The sequence below is a fragment of the Atheta coriaria genome, unplaced genomic scaffold (assembly GCF_025399875.1).
Source record: "Atheta coriaria isolate IRGN ID8LTWV9N9 unplaced genomic scaffold, Caltech_Dcor_3.1 hic_scaffold_8_pilon, whole genome shotgun sequence".
NCBI lineage: Eukaryota > Metazoa > Arthropoda > Insecta > Coleoptera > Staphylinidae > Dalotia > Dalotia coriaria.
Window position 1 is genome coordinate 4,749,064 of NW_027045450.1, and position 18,757 is coordinate 4,767,820.

General features: G+C 33.2%; 5 protein-coding genes across 8 annotated transcripts in view; 4 read left to right on the top strand and 1 right to left on the bottom strand.

Annotated features, from left to right (window-relative positions):
* Positions 1-13: 13 nt before the first annotated feature.
* On the top strand, positions 14-1,824 carry LOC135797559 (fibroblast growth factor 1-like). 3 transcript variants are annotated; one of them, XM_065309978.1, is made up of 4 exons: positions 14-563; positions 856-1,091; positions 1,172-1,278; positions 1,491-1,824. In XM_065309978.1, exons 1-4 carry the CDS (start codon positions 385-387, stop codon positions 1,671-1,673), a joined length of 705 nt encoding a protein of 234 aa, XP_065166050.1. In that variant the 5' UTR covers positions 14-384; the 3' UTR covers positions 1,674-1,824. The 3 variants fall into 3 exon arrangements, with proteins under 3 accessions (XP_065166050.1, XP_065166051.1, XP_065166052.1); XM_065309979.1 differs by having other exon boundaries at positions 1,494-1,824; XM_065309980.1 differs by having other exon boundaries at positions 551-689.
* Positions 1,825-1,935: 111 nt separating this feature from the next.
* On the top strand, positions 1,936-3,099 carry LOC135797560 (fibroblast growth factor 1-like). The gene is made up of 3 exons (XM_065309982.1): positions 1,936-2,405; positions 2,477-2,583; positions 2,651-3,099. Exons 1-3 carry the CDS (start codon positions 2,084-2,086, stop codon positions 2,834-2,836), a joined length of 615 nt encoding a protein of 204 aa, XP_065166054.1. The 5' UTR covers positions 1,936-2,083; the 3' UTR covers positions 2,837-3,099.
* Positions 3,100-3,264: 165 nt separating this feature from the next.
* Positions 3,265-6,727, top strand: LOC135797591 (agrin-like). Its single transcript, XM_065310036.1, has 9 exons — positions 3,265-3,506; positions 3,602-3,838; positions 3,893-4,108; positions 4,169-4,624; positions 4,683-4,783; positions 4,837-4,954; positions 5,007-6,020; positions 6,075-6,352; positions 6,410-6,727. The coding sequence occupies exons 1-9, from the start codon at positions 3,422-3,424 to the stop codon at positions 6,662-6,664; spliced, it is 2,760 nt and encodes a 919-aa protein (XP_065166108.1). The 5' UTR covers positions 3,265-3,421; the 3' UTR covers positions 6,665-6,727.
* Positions 6,728-14,533: 7,806 nt separating this feature from the next.
* LOC135797429 (uncharacterized) lies at positions 14,534-15,828 on the bottom strand. The gene is made up of 5 exons (XM_065309794.1): positions 15,649-15,828; positions 15,335-15,570; positions 14,915-15,260; positions 14,683-14,850; positions 14,534-14,620 (listed from the first exon to the last, which is right to left on the bottom strand). Exons 2-5 carry the CDS (start codon positions 15,457-15,459, stop codon positions 14,534-14,536), a joined length of 726 nt encoding a protein of 241 aa, XP_065165866.1. The 5' UTR covers positions 15,460-15,570; positions 15,649-15,828.
* A 1,884-nt stretch (positions 15,829-17,712) lies between these two features.
* The window catches only part of LOC135797182 (protein eva-1 homolog C-like), a 44,426-nt gene continuing 43,381 nt past the window's right edge, over positions 17,713-18,757 (top strand). For both annotated transcript variants that reach the window (XM_065309414.1, XM_065309416.1), the window contains exon 1: positions 17,713-17,935. The gene's annotated coding sequence lies outside the window, so the exon portion shown is untranslated. The remainder of the gene's footprint in view (positions 17,936-18,757) is intronic.

The window sequence follows — 18,757 nt, forward strand, 5'->3', positions numbered from 1 at the left end:
CAGGCTGAAATTCAGTTAAACCTATTAAACTATAAATAAATGCGGCTTGTGAGCGTATATTCCTGTGTGCAGACCGAATGCATCGTCTCGGAGCTGCGCTCTAACAAGAAATCAAATTTTGAAGTTTATTTTTAAAGACCGACTAGCGTAAGCTTTTGCCTTGCGTCACAACTCACAATATTTACGTTTGTGGAACGCGATGGTGGGCACGATGTTCTGATTGAACGGAAAGGAATAAAGTCTTTGGGTTTTGGTTTGCTGTGCCTGACTTGTGGAGTTTGTGATTCTAGCACAACGCATTAAACAAAAGCGGAAAATTCGAGTGAAATATTTATCGGTTATTAAATTTAACAGTGCGTTTAACTTGAGATTTATTATCGTGAAATGTATACATTAAACGATGTGGCGTCGAGTGAATCGAGTGCGGATAGTGATGAGTCCATTGATGACGATTACGTTGACCATTCGTCGTCATTGCAATCAACACAGAGTCAAAGCTCATATCAATCATCGTCACAGATGCAAATGATGGAAACTACGCGTTCTAAACGTTCTATTATGTGGTAATGGTGTTTTATTTATTGAAATAAAATTGTTACATGGAATTCTAAACATTTTAAATGCATATTTCATTGAAAAGTAAACTATTTTGTTTGAAATGTATACCGTTGAGTTGCCATGATTAACAAGTGAGAATAAAGTGCATATTTTGCATAGAAATAAATTAATTTTGCTTCTATAAATAGAAACTAAATTAGATTTCATATAAACACATAAGTTATCGCTTATTTTTGATTTAAAACGTCAAATTCAAGTTTTTTTTGCACAAATAACTGAAAATTTTAATCATTAAAGGTGTGGTGTGGAAGATGATGGTCCATCAACATCAGCTCCTCCACAATCAGGCAATTTGCGTTCTGATCAACAAGGACAACGTCAAAGAAAACCTTCTTTAGATCCTTATGAAGGAGTACCACTAACAGTATATGTCAAAGGGGACCAATTGCAATTGTTTTGCCGATCAAAGCAATTTCTAGGGGTTTATCCAGATGGAAAAGTGCGTGGAACAAGCGATAAAGCTGATCCTCATAGTGAGTATAAACATTTATTATCTATTTATTATATTTGTTTAATAAATTGAAAAGGCAATAAAACAATGATGTGTTTTTAGCTCGGTTAGAAATGATACCGACAGGATTTCCAGGACATGTGGTGATAAGAGGATTGTTGACTAATCTCTATGTCACTATGAATAACAAAGGAAGATTGAGATCTCAGGTATTAAAACTTACTCATAATAATAAAACATTAATAAAATTAGGATTACTAATATTACAAATATTTAATAATGATATTTATCAATGTATTAGTTTATGTCTCAAGTTACTATACTACTTAAATGCTTTTAAATTTATTGAAGCGCAACTTATAAGCTGTTTTTTAAATGTAACTAATATTATTAATTATCTTGTTAATTCTTTCTGGTTTAGCAGGGCAATCGCGACGCAGAGATGTCAGTCTTCATCGAAGGAAAAGTCGGCTTTTATTTTTACTACCTGTCGCGACATTTTGCTTTCCGTGGCTGGTATCTTGGTATTAAGAAGAGTGGCAAGTTCAAAAATGGCCAGAAAACAAAACTTAATCAGAAAGCCGTGCATTTTCTCAAGCTATAATCATAAAAAGCGACACATATTTATTATAACTCACAAAACTAAACTGCCAAACTAAATGTTCATTAAAATATTATCGAAAATGTATTAGAATTGAGACTAGGATATTTATATTCATGTATTCAGTATTATTAAAGTTTATTTTTAACTGCCACTAGCCTAAGCTCTTGCCTTACGTCACAACTCACAATATTTACGTTTCTGATCGAATTGAGTGGAATGAAATCTATGGTTTTAGTTTGCTCAAATCGTTTAGTTTCATAACTTCCGCCACTTAAACTACATTTCCTCACTTATGAGACATTTGATTTAAGCACAAAGTATTAAAGTTAAAGAGCGGAAAATCCAAGTGAAATATTTATCGGTTATAAAATTATTAAAAGCGTATAAAATTAAATATTTATTATCGAAAAATGTATACATTAAACGAAGTGTCGAGTGAATCAAGTTCAGATAATGATGAGTCCGTTGATGAAGATTTTGTTGACCATGCATCATCATCTCAATCAACACATAATCAGAGCACACATCAATCATCGTCACAGGTGGAAGAGATGGAAATAACACGTTCCAAGCGTTCATTAAGATCAAAACCTTTGGGTCCATATGAAGGAGTACCATTATCTGAATATGTCAAAGGAGATCGTATGCAATTGTTTTGCCGATCACAACAATTTTTGGCGATTTATCCAGATGGAAAAGTGCGTGGGACAAGCGAGAAAAGTGATCCTCATAGTAAGGATATTAAATATTTATTTAATTGCTTACATAATTCAATTTTGAAGTAAAATAATAATGTTTTTTAGCACAGTTAGAGATGATACCAACAGGATATCCAGGACACGTAGTGATTAAAGGGATTTTGGCTAATCTCTATGTGACTATGAATAATAAAGGAAAATTAAGGTCTCAGGTATTTAGACATGCGACTATTATTCATGTTTTTAACTATTAAACTATTACTAAATTTGTTTTATTAGGATAATCGCGATGCAGAGATGTTTGTTTTTATCGAAGGAATAGCCGGTGCGTATTTGTATTACAAATCGCTGCATTTTGCAGAGTGTGACTGGTATCTGGGCATTAAGAAGAGTGGCAAGAGCAAAAACGGTCAGAAAACAAAAATTTATGAGAAAGCCGTACATTTTCTAAAATTAAAGTCATAATAAACAATTGAAATTTAATCTATTAAGTCATTAAACTAACCTACAAATATATTAGCATAAGAACTAGGTTATGTCTGCACATATTTAATATTTTTTGTTTTATTTACAATTATTACCATATTAACAATAAATATTTTTAATATAAATCCGCTAAAGTGTTCAGAAGTCATATAAATGTAGCTTACTGTATTTATTACTTATATTGTAGGTATATTAATGTATTTTGGTATGCATTTTATTAAAATATAAATGATTTACAGAGTCATTAGTTTTCTTTATTTTACTTTGTAAAAAAATAATACAAATTGCTTTTAAGCGCCGCTTTCACCTTATGTCTATACCCCTCAAAAATAAAATCGATAACTGCGCACCGGGCAAAGCGCTCGGCGGCAAGCACCGCCCACGCAGTCCCAGCTCGTCGGCGGCAATCGCAACTTTACATTAAGCTCTCACGTCACGTGTTGTGTGTTGTTGTCTCCCCTCATTCGTAAACAAACACAAACCTAAACAACCTGTAGTATTCTAAACAAACTACAAGATTTTCCAATAATTTATATAATTAAAATAAACAAATACGCTATAAAAATGAGTGTTTCATTTATAATTTCACTCCTAGCGCTGAACATCCTCTGGAAAGACTCAACAAAAGCCTGCTACGTATTCCCACCAGGTTAGTGCCAACATACTAAGTGTTTCCGTAATATTACTATGAAAAATCACGTAAATATTAGGACTAAGCAGTATCGACCAGGTGTTGACTTGCAGAGCAGCGGGATCCTTGCAAGGATAAGCAATGTGGGTTTGGAGCAAGCTGTGTGCCATCCCCGGATGGACACACGGCAACGTGTCGATGTCCTACATCCTGTCCCAACTATGGGGATCATGCCGGCTCACGTCCTGTTTGTGGATCGGATGGAGTTGATTATAAAGATAATTGTGAGCTTAGAAGGGCTGCATGTGTGAAAAATTTGAATATTACTGTGACATTTCCTGGAAAATGCGGTGGGTATTAATATTTTTAATTTATTTAAAACTTTAAAAATTTGAAAATTTTAGATCCTTGCTCAGGAGTTGAATGCTCTGAGCCGGAAATTTGTCAACTAAACGATCAAAGACTTCCGGTTTGTCGATGTGGTGATACTTGTCCTCTGGAGTTTATTCCTGTTTGTGGTTCGGATGGGAAAACATATTCTAATGAGTGTTCATTAAGGCAGGAAACTTGCAGAACTAGGAAAAGTTTAAATATTATTTATAGAGGAAAATGTAGCTCAGGTATTCAATGTTTAATATTCATTTCTTTATTTTTTTAAATTTTTCTTCTTATTATTCTAGGAATAAACCCATGTGCAAGTGTACGTTGCACCCTTGGTGAGCAATGTGCAATCAACAAATTTGGGATAGCTCGTTGCGAATGCCCTCCACCTTGTGAACCTATTGTACGTCCAGTATGTGCAACAGATGGCAGAACTTATTCCTCAGAGTGTGAATTACGTAGATCCGGATGTCTCTCAAGAGTACCCGTGAATATATCTCACATTGGTGCTTGTGGCCATGGTAATAACAAAGGAAGTGTCAGTTCAACAGCTTGCAGTAATCATCAATGTCCTCTTGGAGCGATTTGTGTTGAGAAAGATAACAGGGCTAGTTGTGAGTGTCCGCCATTGTGTTCCGCTGAGTTTCGTCCTGTTTGTGGTAGTGATGGTATAACCTATGGGAATGAGTGTAAACTACGAAGGGAAGCATGTGTACATCGGAGGGAAATCACTGTGTTGTATCATACTTCCTGCAGTAAGTAAAAATAATAAAAATAATTGAAAGAAGAATTAACGGTGTTTATTTGTTTCAGATGGTTGTGAAAGTAAAAAGTGTGATCATTACGCCATCTGTGAGAGTGATGGTTCAACGGAAGGAAGATGTGTGTGTCCTCAATCATGTAAAGATGAAAAGGTACTTAAGTACATTAACCAAACTTAATATTTCCTAAAATCATTTTAATTTAGTATAAAAATGGTACCATCTGTGGTTCCGATGGTAAAACCTATCCTAATGAATGTGAACTCCGCGTAATATCCTGTCAAACCAAACAGGACATCCAACCTATCTACAAAGGAGACTGCGGTACTTTAAAACCCTTAAAACAATCAAAAATACTAACATTTTTTTATTACAGATCTCTGCTTAGGTGTTGAATGTAAATATGGCGCACGGTGTGAAGCCGGAGTCTGTGTCTGTCCCACAAACTGTGAAACCTCTGGAGTTGAACCTGTCTGTGGCACAAACATAATAACATACCCTAATGAATGTGAGCTTCAGAAAGCTTCTTGCCAACAAAGGAGTTTTAACGTCAATCAACCTATAACTGTTGTGTTTTATGGAGATTGCAGTGAAAGATTTCCAGGTTCACCTGGTCACACCACTCATTCTCCAATTACCCACCAGGTACATCCAGAGGTGTCTAATCCAATGGTGCATACCAACTCAATCCAAATTTTGGAACCTGGTACTCCCGGAATACCAAATGCAGCTGTTCCTGTTGAAGGTGAAGCATGTAGAGATATCCATTGTGATTTTGAAGCAACCTGTGAATTGGGTCCTGATAACTTCCCACGTTGTACTTGTCAATTTGACTGTTCCAACCCAGCGTTGATTCTGAATGCTAAACCAGTCTGTGCTTCTGATCTACGTATTTATCCTTCTTTATGCGCTATGAAAATGGAAGCTTGTCAACGTCAGGAAGAACTACGTCTAAGACCTTTGGATCTATGTCAGGGAATGGAGGTAAAACCATGTAATGGAGATAAACCACTACTGGATCCTTTGACTAATAAAGAATTGGATTGTGGTAATGGTCCATTGAGGCAGGATTGCCCTTCAGGGAGTTATTGTCATCAAACTGCTAGGTTTGCAAAGTGTTGTTTGAAGGAACAAGTGCAGATGAAGAAGACCTGTGATGACAGTTGGTTTGGGTGTTGTCCAGATGGTAAAACACCTGCATCTGGACCTGAACAACTAGGTTGTCCTCCGATTTGTGGATGTAATAAACTTGGGGCGTATTCGGAGGTATGTGACCCTATTACTAAAGATTGTAAGTGTCGACCTGGAGTTGGAGGGGAGAAGTGTGATCGTTGTGAACCAGGATACTGGGGTTTACCTAAAATATCTTCTGGACATCATGGGTGCATACGTAAGTTATAGTTTTAATAACCTAAGTAATATTTATTAACTTTTAATATTTTAGCATGTGGATGTTCTACTTTTGGATCAGTCCGTGAAGACTGTGAGCAAATGACAGGCCGTTGCGTATGTAAACCTGGTATCCAAGGTCAAAAGTGTACCGTTTGTACAGGTCACGATAAAATCCTTAGTCCCAATGGTTGTGTTTCTGCTGATTTAAGCACACCACCTCCATCAAGTTGTAAAGACCTGACCTGTCATTTTGGGGCTGCTTGTTTAGAACGTGGGAGATATGCTACTTGTGAATGTAACACTGAATGTGAAGAAGGAGCCAATCCACAAGTAAATCCCTTTTAATATTTTATTCAAATGTAATAAAAATAAATTTGAATTTTTTAGATTGTTTGTGGGAGTGATGGACAAACATACCCTTCGGCTTGTCAATTAAGGCAGAAAGCTTGTAAATATCAGAAGGATATTGTGGTTCAAGCATTTGGTACCTGCAAGGACCAAACTGGGACTTCAAAAGCACCTAGAAGATATACATCATCAGATTCTAATCTTGTGATTAGCAAGTATACCAGACACGTGGATGGTTTTCAAGATACAAAAGATCCTGTATATAAAAGTGCTCATGACATAACCTCAAATTAGTAAACAATCAGAAAAACGTTTAAAAATATAAATAATAACTAATATGAAATTGTTTACAAAATATTCATTATATAAGTTGTTTCATATTATCTATCTCAAATTATTAACTATTAAATTAAAGGGTTTAACAATAAATATGATAAATTGTATTGTGTAATCGTGAATAATCCATTTTTATGAATTGCAGCGCCACCTGTTGCTTTATAACAAGAAATAACAGAGCTTTACAGCTTTACCTTCCATCAAATACATCCATATCTTTACTAGATGGCAGTATATTGCTAAAAGTGCCATTATAACTTAATTTATCTAAAAACATTTTTATTTTGACAATTATCCTTGGCACAATGTCAACAAATATCCCCATTATCATTAATTCCTCAATACATTTACATTTTCTCCACTCCACTCCACTTGTACTTGAAAATGTTTACTGTTTACTCAAAGTAATATATGCACAATTCGTCGTCGATTGTTCTCATTGTTGTTGTTGTTGTTGCTGCAGTTAGCGTCAATATATGCAATAGATGCAATAACCGGAGGCAATTATCGCAGTTGTCCTTATCCAGCAAGTCGCAAAGTTGTGCTTTCAATGCAGTGAAATGCGTAAAGCGAAACTCGCTCGGAATGCAGAATGCGAATTGAATTGAAGATGCGTTGTGTTGTGGCACGCTATTCGCCCGCGGATAGACAGCGAGAACTGCGTATTTCGTTTCATTTATTCTTTTATTTGTGTTGCAAGTATAATGGAAGGTCATAATAAATTCGTGTTTGGAGTAAACACGCATACTGGAACATATATGCAGAGATTTTATTTGTGCAAAAACATGTTTTTATTATTTAAAGTTTTAATATCATTTTAATATATTTTTCAAAGGTTTTTAATGTTTATAATATTATATAATAAACAAGTAAATCATTGAATATTTAAAACCGCTGAAACAAAAATTATTACTTAATGTTTATGTTCAATAAAAAGAAATTAAGTTGTTGTAATATATAAACTATTATTAAAAAGACAAATTTGAGTTTTCGGTTTGTTTGTTACGCTTTCACGTATGAACCACTAATCAAATTTTGATAAATTTTGGTATGGAGATATTTTGGAATATAGAAAAACAAATAGTCTACTTTTGTCAGCAAAAATTTTACTTGCAGGGTGTAAAATATGGGATGAAAGTTTATATGAAGATTTACTCATTTTTAGAGAATATTATTGACTGATTTGGCTCATAAAAATCCGATAAACAAGAAAGCAATCAGTTAAACTAGTTTTTTTATATTAAAATACATGGCAATAGCTCGTAAATAAATAAATTTAAATCCCACAAATATTATATTTGCACAAGTAGGTATTTTTATTCATTTTACTTTTATTCATGTAAAAATATTTTTTTACTGTTTATTTTATTGAAATTGTGCTTCCAAACATTAAAAATCAAAAAATATTTAGGTTATCAACAATTAATAATTTATTTCATTTTTTAATATTGAAAACTATGTTATTATCTATGTTGTTGTAAACAACTGAATATTACTATGTCAACTACAAAATAAAGAAGATCATTAGTTGCTTTGTAAATATATTTAGTTGCAAACATTTTTAATTTATCTCTTAAACAACATCAAGTTTCTTTCAAGTTTGCCTTTGAAACTTTTTTTAAAACTTTGGTATACGATAAATAAAACCTTTATATATTTACCTCTAAAATTTCCACCCTTGGAAAATGTATTTTTCCGCCGTTGTTGTTTTTGTGTTGTTGCTGAAAATCAGTATTTTAGTATTTTAAACACAGTTTGTATTCATCGTTCGCTTTGACGATGCACAGCTCCCGATAACGCAGCAGATGTTAATCATCGCCTCAAAGGCAACATCTCGACATTTAAATTTCGAGCAAGGAAGCGGCAGCCGGATCGAATTGACGCCGGAGATTTTTTGCGCCCTTTGTGACTCTTTGATGGTGCGCGCATCGCACACTCAGTGCACATTTTATTTTATTCATGAAGTGCGCACGAGTATATCTAGCGTTATGTTTTATTTCCTTTTTATAAACGACACGAGACAAAACAAAAACATGCAAAACGATGCGATATTTCGCCGTAAAGAAAATAAAAGTCTGTGAGAAGAATGCAAAAAATACGAAACCGAAAACAAAAGTTGCGAGAGAGGAAAGAAATGAAAGCGGCCTCTTTTTGTGCACCGCAAACCCGTTGTTGGAGGCAATGGCGGAATGTGCGCAGAGGACACGCATTTGCCTTTTAAATTCGCCAATTTCGAACGGCGCGGAATACAAATGCGAGGCTTTCGCTGTTCGTCCGGTTTTTCGCCGACCGGCATATGATTGCCAACGCACGCTGCACTCACTGTCTTAGCCCTGGCGGAAAGAGAAAACCCGCTTTCTTAAGATTATAAATATTTTATTAGGCGGCGTGCGCGCGGATGAAGCAAAGGAATATTTTAAACTTTGTGCGAACGCGATGGCGACGCACAAAGTGAAATATTTTTGTAAATAAATTACTATGTTTCAACAATACGAATAAAATATTATGATGTGAGTTTAGAACCGCAGAGATTTCGCCCGGCGCCTCCACACTATACATTCACACGTGTAATTATAATTTAACTACGTTAGTAAATTATAAATTAATTTAACATACGAGTTAAAAAATAATATATAAAATTAAAACTGCATTAAATTTTAATAAATTCATAAAATTTAACCTAAAAATTCAAATGAAAAAAAATTTAATTTTTTAATAATTAAAACACACGGTATAAATTGTTGTTAATTAGTTATAAGTTCTCTAAGCCCCTTTCTAAAGTTTATAAATATCCAAGTTAGTTTTAGACTTATCAGGATTTAATAAAAAATAAATTTATAAAATAAAACGTAATTTTACTCTTTTTCTCAAACAAAAATCAATTTGTTTGACACTTTTCGACAAGAAGACTTCTCACCTTGCTCGCCCACTTGTCCTCCACTTCAGGCAAATTAATTTCTGTTTACTCAGGACCTTTGAGGACCTCTCTCAGTCAAAGCAAACATGCAAACAAAATATAAACGTGTTTGATGCTGATGGAATTTTGCAGTCGCGTTAACTCTCTTCCAAAAAACCTAAAAAAAACATTCAAACACATTGTATATAGACGTATAAAATACACAGTGTATTGCATGCAAATAAAACCTACACTATATATCTCCGTATGTGGATTAGCTTCTCGAGCAGCTTTTACCCGGAGCTTTCTCGCATCCTCGCATTGGATTTATGAATGTATTTACTACGAGGAGCAAGTGACGTTTGCCGCGCGCTCAGTTTGTTACCAAAAACCCTTCGTGATGTTCGAAGTTTACAGCTTGCCCTTGCAGCCCTTTTTGGGTATTCGGTGCAGGTGCGTCGATGTCGCGGTCGCGCTTGCAGGCCGGTAAAAATTGATTTTCTGCCATGCGGCATACTAAGGCACTAAGTGAGGTCGTAAATAAGGTTGGCGGAGATGGCAGCGGGGAAAGCGACACGTAAATTTGCTCAGAAAAGCGATAAATATCGAGATGAGTGTCGATATGATTTGACTATCCTTGAACCATGCCAAACCACGTGTAAGAATGTGTACTTAAAGGTTTTCAGGTTAAAACTGTTGAATTTAAAGAGATTTATGTATTTTTGTAGTCGAAAAAATGTGCCCGGCGCCTCCACTGCTTTAAATCTCATGTTAATATAAAAATTCACCACAATAATTCTAATTTTTTTATCCACCCGCATTAGCATCACGCCCGCAATACGCGATAATATCGGAAGTTTAATTAAAAATCGTAACGAATTTTTGTTTTCTCGCATGCGATAAATAAACCACAAAGCGATGCGTAATGCGCAACAAAAGCACTGCCGCAAAATCTGCTGATATCTCCGACCAAAAGAGACTCTACGCTTTGGATCCAGCGCCCAGCGCTCAACTTTGATAACACACACACATGCGTAGATTTACATGTAGGTGTATGTGCGCTATACAGTAACGTCGGCAAAAAAATAGGCACGCCGGACTGGGATTTGGATTTGCCACTTTGACGAAACGCACAAAAGCGGTACAATAGCGCACAAAGTCGTGCGCACGACACATTTACGGAGATGAATAATTATGCAGCAAAGCATAGAAATTCGCATACGCGTTGGCGCAAGCTGCATTTATCTAAAGCAGTAGAATTACAAAATTGAAATTTGGGCGCGACGTAATGGAATTTTATGCGTGAAAAGATTTTAATTTTTAGGTTACAAAACAGTTTGGTGAATTGATGGAAAAGTATTTAAATTTTACAAAACATGGGTGTTTTTTGAGGTTATAGCTTTATTAATAAAGTTGGTATCAAGTTTTGGAGCCAAAAAATTCAAAAAATTCAAAATTTTAATTTAAATCAATCAGAAATGCTTATAGGGCACTAGATCGCCATCTCCATTTAAATTATGTAACTTTATATATGACTAAATTTTTATATCAACTTTCATCCCTTATTTTACACTCTTTAAATTAAATTTATACGACAAAAAATAGCCTATTTCCTTTTCCTCAATCAAAAACATCTTTATACCAAAATTTATCAAAATTTGTTGCGTGGTTTTTGCGTGAAAGCGTAACAAACAAACAAAAATTGCAAATTTGATATAATATTATTAATTTGGCCTTTAGAAACATAATTTTGAACAATTTCCAGTTTTAAAAAGAAAATATCTCATTGCATTTCCATCTGATTGTTTACCCAAACTTGTTTTTTCAAAACCCATGCGTGACGGATGAAAAAATCACGCTGTGAGGCTGGACAACGGTGCCAAAGAAGTGTATTAGATGCGCAATAAATAAATCACACGACCCGATCGAATGATATGTGGTTTTTCAATCCCTAATCGCGCTTTCCGCCCAAAATCTACCCTTTTGGACACAGCGAGTTTTACGCCGCTAAAAGCACTGCTCTTCCTGCCAAAACCAAACCACAGCGAACAAAACCTAAAAGAGAAACTTTTAATCGCCCTGTCCAGATAACACTTTAACTTTAACTTTTCCTTTATGTTTTAGTTAGTAAATTAGGTTATTTTAACGTAAAAGAGCTTTAAAATGATTAAAATAGATGTTGGATAAGTTTTTCTTTTTCGCCTCGTTGATGGTATGACATTCGAGAAGTTTTTTATTGTTTAAAAGGCAATAAATACTCATACTGCGTGCTGGAAACCTGCGACAAATGTGTTTGTTGGGTTGTTCTTTTCGTCAAGTTTATGTGTCACGTCGTTTCGTCTTCATTTCTTTATTTATGCGCTCTAAAGTAGGGTTTACATGTTTTATGGACATCGCAACGAAAGTTGCAAAAAGTAAAACATGAAAACATTGTCACATCTTGTATTATATTATGAAATATGAAATATTTTGATGTCTTTTGTCACAATGAAAATAATTTTACAAAATTTTTAAAAATTGTAAATTTTTTGTTTTTCAACAAAAATTTGATTCAAATTACGTAAATTTAATTAATATTAATTAATTAATAAAATATTTTGTAATAAAACAAAATCTAAAATTAACTCCTTCCGGTTGTGTGTCGGCGGTACTCTTTCATCAGCGTTCAATTAAAATAAAGTACCGAAAATGATAAAACGAAATGTGTCGCCGAGACCGAATTACATAAAGCAGTATTATTGCATTTCTTAATTAAATTTGTCTAATTTAATCTGCGAGAGTCGTTTCGCCACCGCCGCTGCTTCACGCCCGCCGGAAAGAAGCACGCCGATACGGAAAAACGACGCGCTGCTGTCGCGGACGCAATTTCGCTAATTAAATCTTATCGAATTCGAGTGGGGGCCGGGTATGCCGTTATCGGCAAGTGACCAGATATTGAAATATCGAAATATGCCCGCTGATGTACTCTCTCCACAGACGGGATTAAAACGCGAAACGCCGGAGAGCGGAAAACGCGAGTGTTACGACACGAAAAATGTGCAAATGCGGACGCGAATGGATTTGCATATTTCCAAAGTGCCGCTTAAATTACGCACATAAGCTCCGAATTCAGCGGGTGCGGGATTCGGGATTCGGCGAGCGTTAAACCTTTTTTGAAAATCGTTACTTAACGGATGTTTTAATTCAATTATCAGGGTTTATATACGTCGTTAAAAAATATTATGGTTTCATTTTATTATCATTCAACAAATAAAAATTAAAAATCAGAAAAATATTAAAAATTCTTTTTGTTGCTTAAAATTAGCATGAAAATTACAGAAAATATAAAGGATTATAGTTTTGGGTACCACGCCTACAATTACGTCATCGCTTAGTCACACTAGGCGTGACCACGTAAACTACACGCCCCTCAATGTCAAATTAAATTTTAATCTTTCATAATTCCTAAACTACTAGTCAAATAAAACTGATTTCTTCAGAAGTGATTTAAAACATAAAGTTTTATTAAATGCAAAAATAATTTGAATAATTTTTCAATATTTTTTTCTATTTTTTTAGATAAAATATTACCGGTAATTTTTTACATTTTTTTATCTTAGTATCTTTTTGCTAGGGATTTGTATAATTACCCCTTTAAAATCCACTTGCTTTGTCATTTTCCTTGCTGTCTTAGTAGTCTTTCGCTGGAAAACTTGAGCGAAGTTGAAGTGATTAGAAAAGACATTAATTCGCTTACTTTTTCTGTGTTTTTCCATGCCGAGGTGCGTTTTTACAGTTTTACGTCTGCTTTTGGCTGTTGTGAAACATGTTTTTAAACATTTTTTTTGCAACGGATAATTATTAATCCCTTTAGAACATTTTTTGTATTTTTTCCTTATTTTTACTTTATAAAAAAATGTTAATTAAAAAATCTTATTTTTTTCATATTCTATTTTATACAACGAGTACATTATTTTTGTTTTTGTTTTTATTCTCTTTCAAGACTGTGCTTGACTCGAAACAAATAACATAGAAATCTTTTTGGAACATTGAAGCCCTTAAACCTTTGAACTTTTGTTTGCGCTAAACCCATCGAGTTCACACGCTCGGCGGAATCCCTCGCATTGTTTAATAAAATATTCATATTTTCAAAGTATATTCCCCCTTTTCCTTCTCGAGCCTTTATTCTTTCATAGCGACCCAAGCGGAGACAATGTGAGAATTATAATCACAATAGGTAGTAAATTGCAGGACGATTTTAAGTCCTTTAAGAGTGCCAAAACGCAGCAAAGCTTAAACACAGAAATCGACAAATTTATCAACAAACGAAACAATTAACAACGTTCAACACCAGTACTCACTAAAAATTAAAATTCAATTAAAATTCAATTAAATTATTATCGCCGGTTAAACGTAATTATATATTATTTATTAATGATTTTAAGTATCAAAATTTTGAAATATTAAAGTCAGACGTTATTTTATTAAATTAATTTTAATTCGAAACAGTAAAATCCAGAAATCAAGATAGTAGTTAGTTTGCTTAGTTTTTATTACAATATATTAATATAAAATACATGATTATTAGTTTTGTATTATTTAAATCTTATAATAAATATTATAATATTTTTAAATTAATAATTATCGTAGAATATACTTCCTGATGTGGTATCGTCTTCATGTTCATCAGTATCAAAATGAACTAAAATTACTAAGTAACTTAGAATTGTGCCCATAATCTTAAATAGGAAAAAGTTAAAATTATTTATTTGTTTTCATAAAATACTGTACTTACGCTTAAAAATATTCTCCGATTTAACATAAACAATCCACAGGGACTGAATGGTGAATTTGATGTATGCAGTAAGTACGTAGAATAAATATTTAACTGTAATATTAACTACAATTAGTAAATTTATATTTTTTCGATAAAAAATTTAATTTTTTTTACTTCATTTATATAAACTTACTTGTTTACGAGTTGATTTATCAACATTTAACATCAATAATTTAAGTACTTGTGGTCTAAGTTCACTTAACTGCAAAAATTATTTAAAAATTTATTTAAATTAATAAAAATATTTTCTAATAAAAAACTTACTTGTTTATTAATGGAATCTGTCGCCTCCACCATCATAATCAGTCTTCCAGTATGAAATATACACCAAACTATTTCCATCGCCCAAATTACAAGCGGATCATTTGATATCTCCAAAACTAAATAATACGCTGATACCAGAATATTCATTGTAGCATTTAGTACCAAAAACTAAACATATATTTTATTATTATTAACAGAAAATTTAAAAATAAATTAAAATTAAATTACTTACAGCAATAGTCCAACCAAACGTATCATTAAACAAAATCATCACCGCAAATAAATGATCATACACGCTAATCAACGCTGACACATAATCAGGAGTCAAAAGTGCATTCTTTGACTTTGAGCATCTTTCATCATTTTTAAACACATCATTTATAATAAATTTACTTCCTACGGTTTGCAGTTTCCTGTTATTTAAACTCTGACTTTGATTTGGACTATAAAATTGTTTCTCCGAGGAATAACCTTGAATGTAAGTGTCAAATGTACTGTTATCTTTGGTAGGACTAGCAATAAATATTATATTTTGCGTTGACAGTCGCAATTGTAATGTTGCCAATCTTCTTGTCACTCTAAAAATAAAACATTCAAATAAAAAATAAAATATAACCTGAAAGTGAAAGGTTATGTTATGTTATGTTTTTACCCGTCTAATAATATCCAATGCAATCCGACGATTGTAACCAAAATAAAATATGAACTTAAATATGGTACGAAATACGGCGCTGGAGATGGACCTCCGCTTAAATCTGGTATTGCAATTACAGTCATGTAATTATGACAAAGTGCAACACATCCGGCCGCACTGTATATAAAAATAATCGATTTTATGGCGTAACGTCATGCTTTTAATGCGTTTTTCATGCCTAAAATTTCATCAATCTAAAAGAATTAAATAAATTAATATTAAATTTTTAAAATTTTCAATTTTAAGTTTTTTTTTTTTGGGAAAATAATTACCTGTGTAAAATGATGTACAATTTTTAGAAATTTTTCTTTTTTTAGAAGAATCGTAACTATTCCAGTGACGTATGTAATGGCAATTGTTGAAAAGTCAACTAATGAAACAGTACGCACAAAAGGTTTTTGCATTTCGGAAGATGCACCGGTTAATATGTCAGTTGTTACTCCAGAAAATGTAAAAATGGCTAAAAAACAAGAAAAACAATCAAAAATTGGATTAAAAATGATTTTTTATCAATAACTGAGTTTAAAATAAAAAATTTAAAAGTTTAAGCATTATAGTACTAAAAATCAATGTTTAAATAATTAATTATTTATACAGTATAAACTATTGTAAACAGATCAATATTTCAAATAACGTTTGAAATAAAATAAAAAATTTCAAAATTTTTTATACTCAGTAATAAAATTTCACTCATTCAGAATTAATTACTAATTGTTAAATTACTTACGAGCAATCAACGCAAAACATACACTATAAATCCCAAAACCCCTCGAAAATTTCATTCTATTAGCCACACCATTCTCACTAATAGTAAACGGCATTAAACCAAAAACTCTCGCCACCTTTAAAATCGGTTTAATTGTTATTGTGCAATACTGACTCATTCTCACACTCCTCGTTGCACTTGGCATTGTTTTCATTTTTTGTATTTCAAACCAAGTTCTTCTACGTGTCGGCGGCACTTTCCGAGTAGGCTTCGATCGCATTATTAAGCTCGTTGCACGTCGACTCAATGAAAACGCTTGTGCAAACTGTTTTTGTCACGATATAACAAACTGCGTCATTATATTAACTCAACGTTTTTATCACACTGCACACACGTGTCGAAAATTGAATAATTTATGAAACGATTTCATGCATCGTGATTTAATCAATGGGCGAGGTTAATTTATTTTATTTTGTTGCATTTATCAAATGAAATTATTTTAATCAATTTGTCGAATTGAAAATTAATCAACAACATCATTTATAATTCAAATTCATTTATATATGTATTTTTACATCAGACAAAAACAATTAATTCGGGATTCGGAAACAATTGTAAGGATTTTATTTTGTTTTTAATAAAATTCATTAATATTTGAGTTGTTTTCTTGTTTGCCTACAATGATTTGCCTTGATTTAAAATTCATTCGTTGACAAACACGTAAATAATAAATTCCATGTTATTGGAGGAATATTTATCGAAACAGATTATTCATGTGTTAAATTTGAGATTTTTACGATTATTAGTTTTCATGCTATGCGTGATTAAAGTTTTGTTTGACGCAGCGGGGCGTGGTTACTTTCTCTTGGTACTACTCCATGTAGCAACAGTGACGTAACAGTAGGCGTGGCTCCCAATTATGTTTTTGCTTATATCTTCTAAAGTTTTTAATGAATTTAAAAAATTCAAAAATATTTTGTAATAAATTTTAATTTTTTATATAAAAAAATACATTTGAACGTTTTAAATTGGTAGATTTATGTCAAGATAAGTTTATAGGAAGACCACTTGCGACGTTTACGATGCTCATGATTCTAAAGAGGTCTAAGCAGTCTTAGATCTCAAGATTACCCCTTGCTTCAACGATGGGTGCTTGATGCGCTCGCGCTTCGTTGGAAAACTAGGGTTATTCTAAAAGGGCAAGTGGCACTCGGCCGGACGCGCGATTCTAACGTTTTAGTTGTCTCGAAAACGCCGAAAATTTACGACCCCGACTCATGCCAACTGCCAACCAATACCCGCACGCAAATCTTATCTAAAGAAACGAATTTATTTACCATTTACCAAAAAATCAAGATTTAAAATATTTCGTGTTACAGAAGTACTAAAATAGATCTGTGCAGGTGAATTGTTGAGTAGAGACGAGTCGAGAGTTGAGTCGTAAGATGCAAAAAACAAAAAGCATGAAAATGTATGCGTTGCTGGCGCCGACGAAGAGTGAACAATCGTCGCCGACCGAGTTCGGTCCGCATTTAGAAATTCAGAAATTCAGCGCCGCGGCGCAGCATCCGCGGCATTCGCGGCATCCGCGCAGCTTCCAAGCTTTGGAGCTTCAGTCGGGACTCGCTTGTCGGAGCGCAACAACATCCCGTTATAGTCGCGGTTCGTATCATCAACTCTCGCATTCCCGCTGGTTACGTGTTTATAAAACGAGTTTATAAAACTTTGAAAAGTAAAAAAAGTGAATGATGAATTTTTATTTCATGCTGAAGTGAGGTTAATTAGTGTATCCATGAATATTATGTGCAGAAGTTTAACAAATTAAAATTTGGACATATTTTGGAAAATATCAGGTAATTAATTTTATTTTTAAATAAAATCATTAACGGTATATAATTACAATACTCATTATCATCACATAAATAAAAAAATACAAACTTTTTTTACTTTAGTTTTTTTTTGTAGTTAATGATACTATTATCTAAAGTACAGCTATTTCGAAACTCGGTGTGCAAACTCGCATAAAACAGAAATTCACCCCTTCCATGTATTTTAAGAGAATTGCTATTGTTCAAGTGCAATCGCAAAATCATCTTGAAATCGATGCAGCAGCGGAAGTAATTTATTATAAATAATCGAAGCGCTAATCGAACTTTACACCACATTATTCACACTGTTTAATGACTGTATGCATTGGTATAAACATAGACAACCCAAAACACAATGTAAATTACTTTTTGTATTTGCGTATAAAACTTGAAAGTAATAAAAATTTAATGACGACTGTAAAAATTTGAGATTTTTACGATTATTAGTTTAAAAGTTACGAGTACTTAAAATTGAAAGTGACATTGATGGGCGTGTATTATAACGCGTGCGTGCGCTGCCTAAATAGTTACGTCATGGTAGGCGTGGCACCCTAAACTTAAAATCATCATAACTTTTTAATTTTTATGATATTTAAAAATTCAAAATATATTCTTTATAAAATTTCTAATATTTTATAAAGAAAAACTTAAAAATTCATAAATAAAAAATTTCTATATATAAATATTTCGTTTAACAACTTTGGCTATATATTCAAGTTAGTTGCTGTTTAACTGCTTCCTTGTGAGTTAGTATGTGTTTGTTTGTGTTTTGCTGATGGCAAATGCGCATTCTCATTGCTTTCTAGC

Excerpts from the sequence above, each read along its gene's own strand:
- LOC135797429 (XM_065309794.1), bottom strand. The coding sequence starts at position 15,459 with ATGACTGTAATTGCAATACCAGATTTAAGCGGAGGTCCATCTCCAGCG. Across the intron at positions 15,261-15,334 it reads CATTGGATATTATTAGACGG|AGTGACAAGAAGATTGGCAA; the intron begins GTAAAAACATAA and ends TTTTATTTTTAG. Across the intron at positions 14,621-14,682 it reads CAGATTCCATTAATAAACAA|TTAAGTGAACTTAGACCACA; the intron begins GTAAGTTTTTTA and ends TAATTTTTGCAG.
- LOC135797560 (XM_065309982.1), top strand. The coding sequence starts at position 2,084 with ATGTATACATTAAACGAAGTGTCGAGTGAATCAAGTTCAGATAATGAT. Across the intron at positions 2,406-2,476 it reads CGAGAAAAGTGATCCTCATA|CACAGTTAGAGATGATACCA; the intron begins GTAAGGATATTA and ends AATGTTTTTTAG. Across the intron at positions 2,584-2,650 it reads AAGGAAAATTAAGGTCTCAG|GATAATCGCGATGCAGAGAT; the intron begins GTATTTAGACAT and ends TTGTTTTATTAG.
- LOC135797559 (XM_065309978.1), top strand. The coding sequence starts at position 385 with ATGTATACATTAAACGATGTGGCGTCGAGTGAATCGAGTGCGGATAGT. Across the intron at positions 564-855 it reads TCTAAACGTTCTATTATGTG|GTGTGGTGTGGAAGATGATG; the intron begins GTAATGGTGTTT and ends TAATCATTAAAG. Across the intron at positions 1,279-1,490 it reads AAGGAAGATTGAGATCTCAG|CAGGGCAATCGCGACGCAGA; the intron begins GTATTAAAACTT and ends TTTCTGGTTTAG.
- LOC135797591 (XM_065310036.1), top strand. The coding sequence starts at position 3,422 with ATGAGTGTTTCATTTATAATTTCACTCCTAGCGCTGAACATCCTCTGG. Across the intron at positions 3,839-3,892 it reads GACATTTCCTGGAAAATGCG|ATCCTTGCTCAGGAGTTGAA; the intron begins GTGGGTATTAAT and ends TGAAAATTTTAG. Across the intron at positions 4,955-5,006 it reads TATCTACAAAGGAGACTGCG|ATCTCTGCTTAGGTGTTGAA; the intron begins GTACTTTAAAAC and ends TTTTTATTACAG.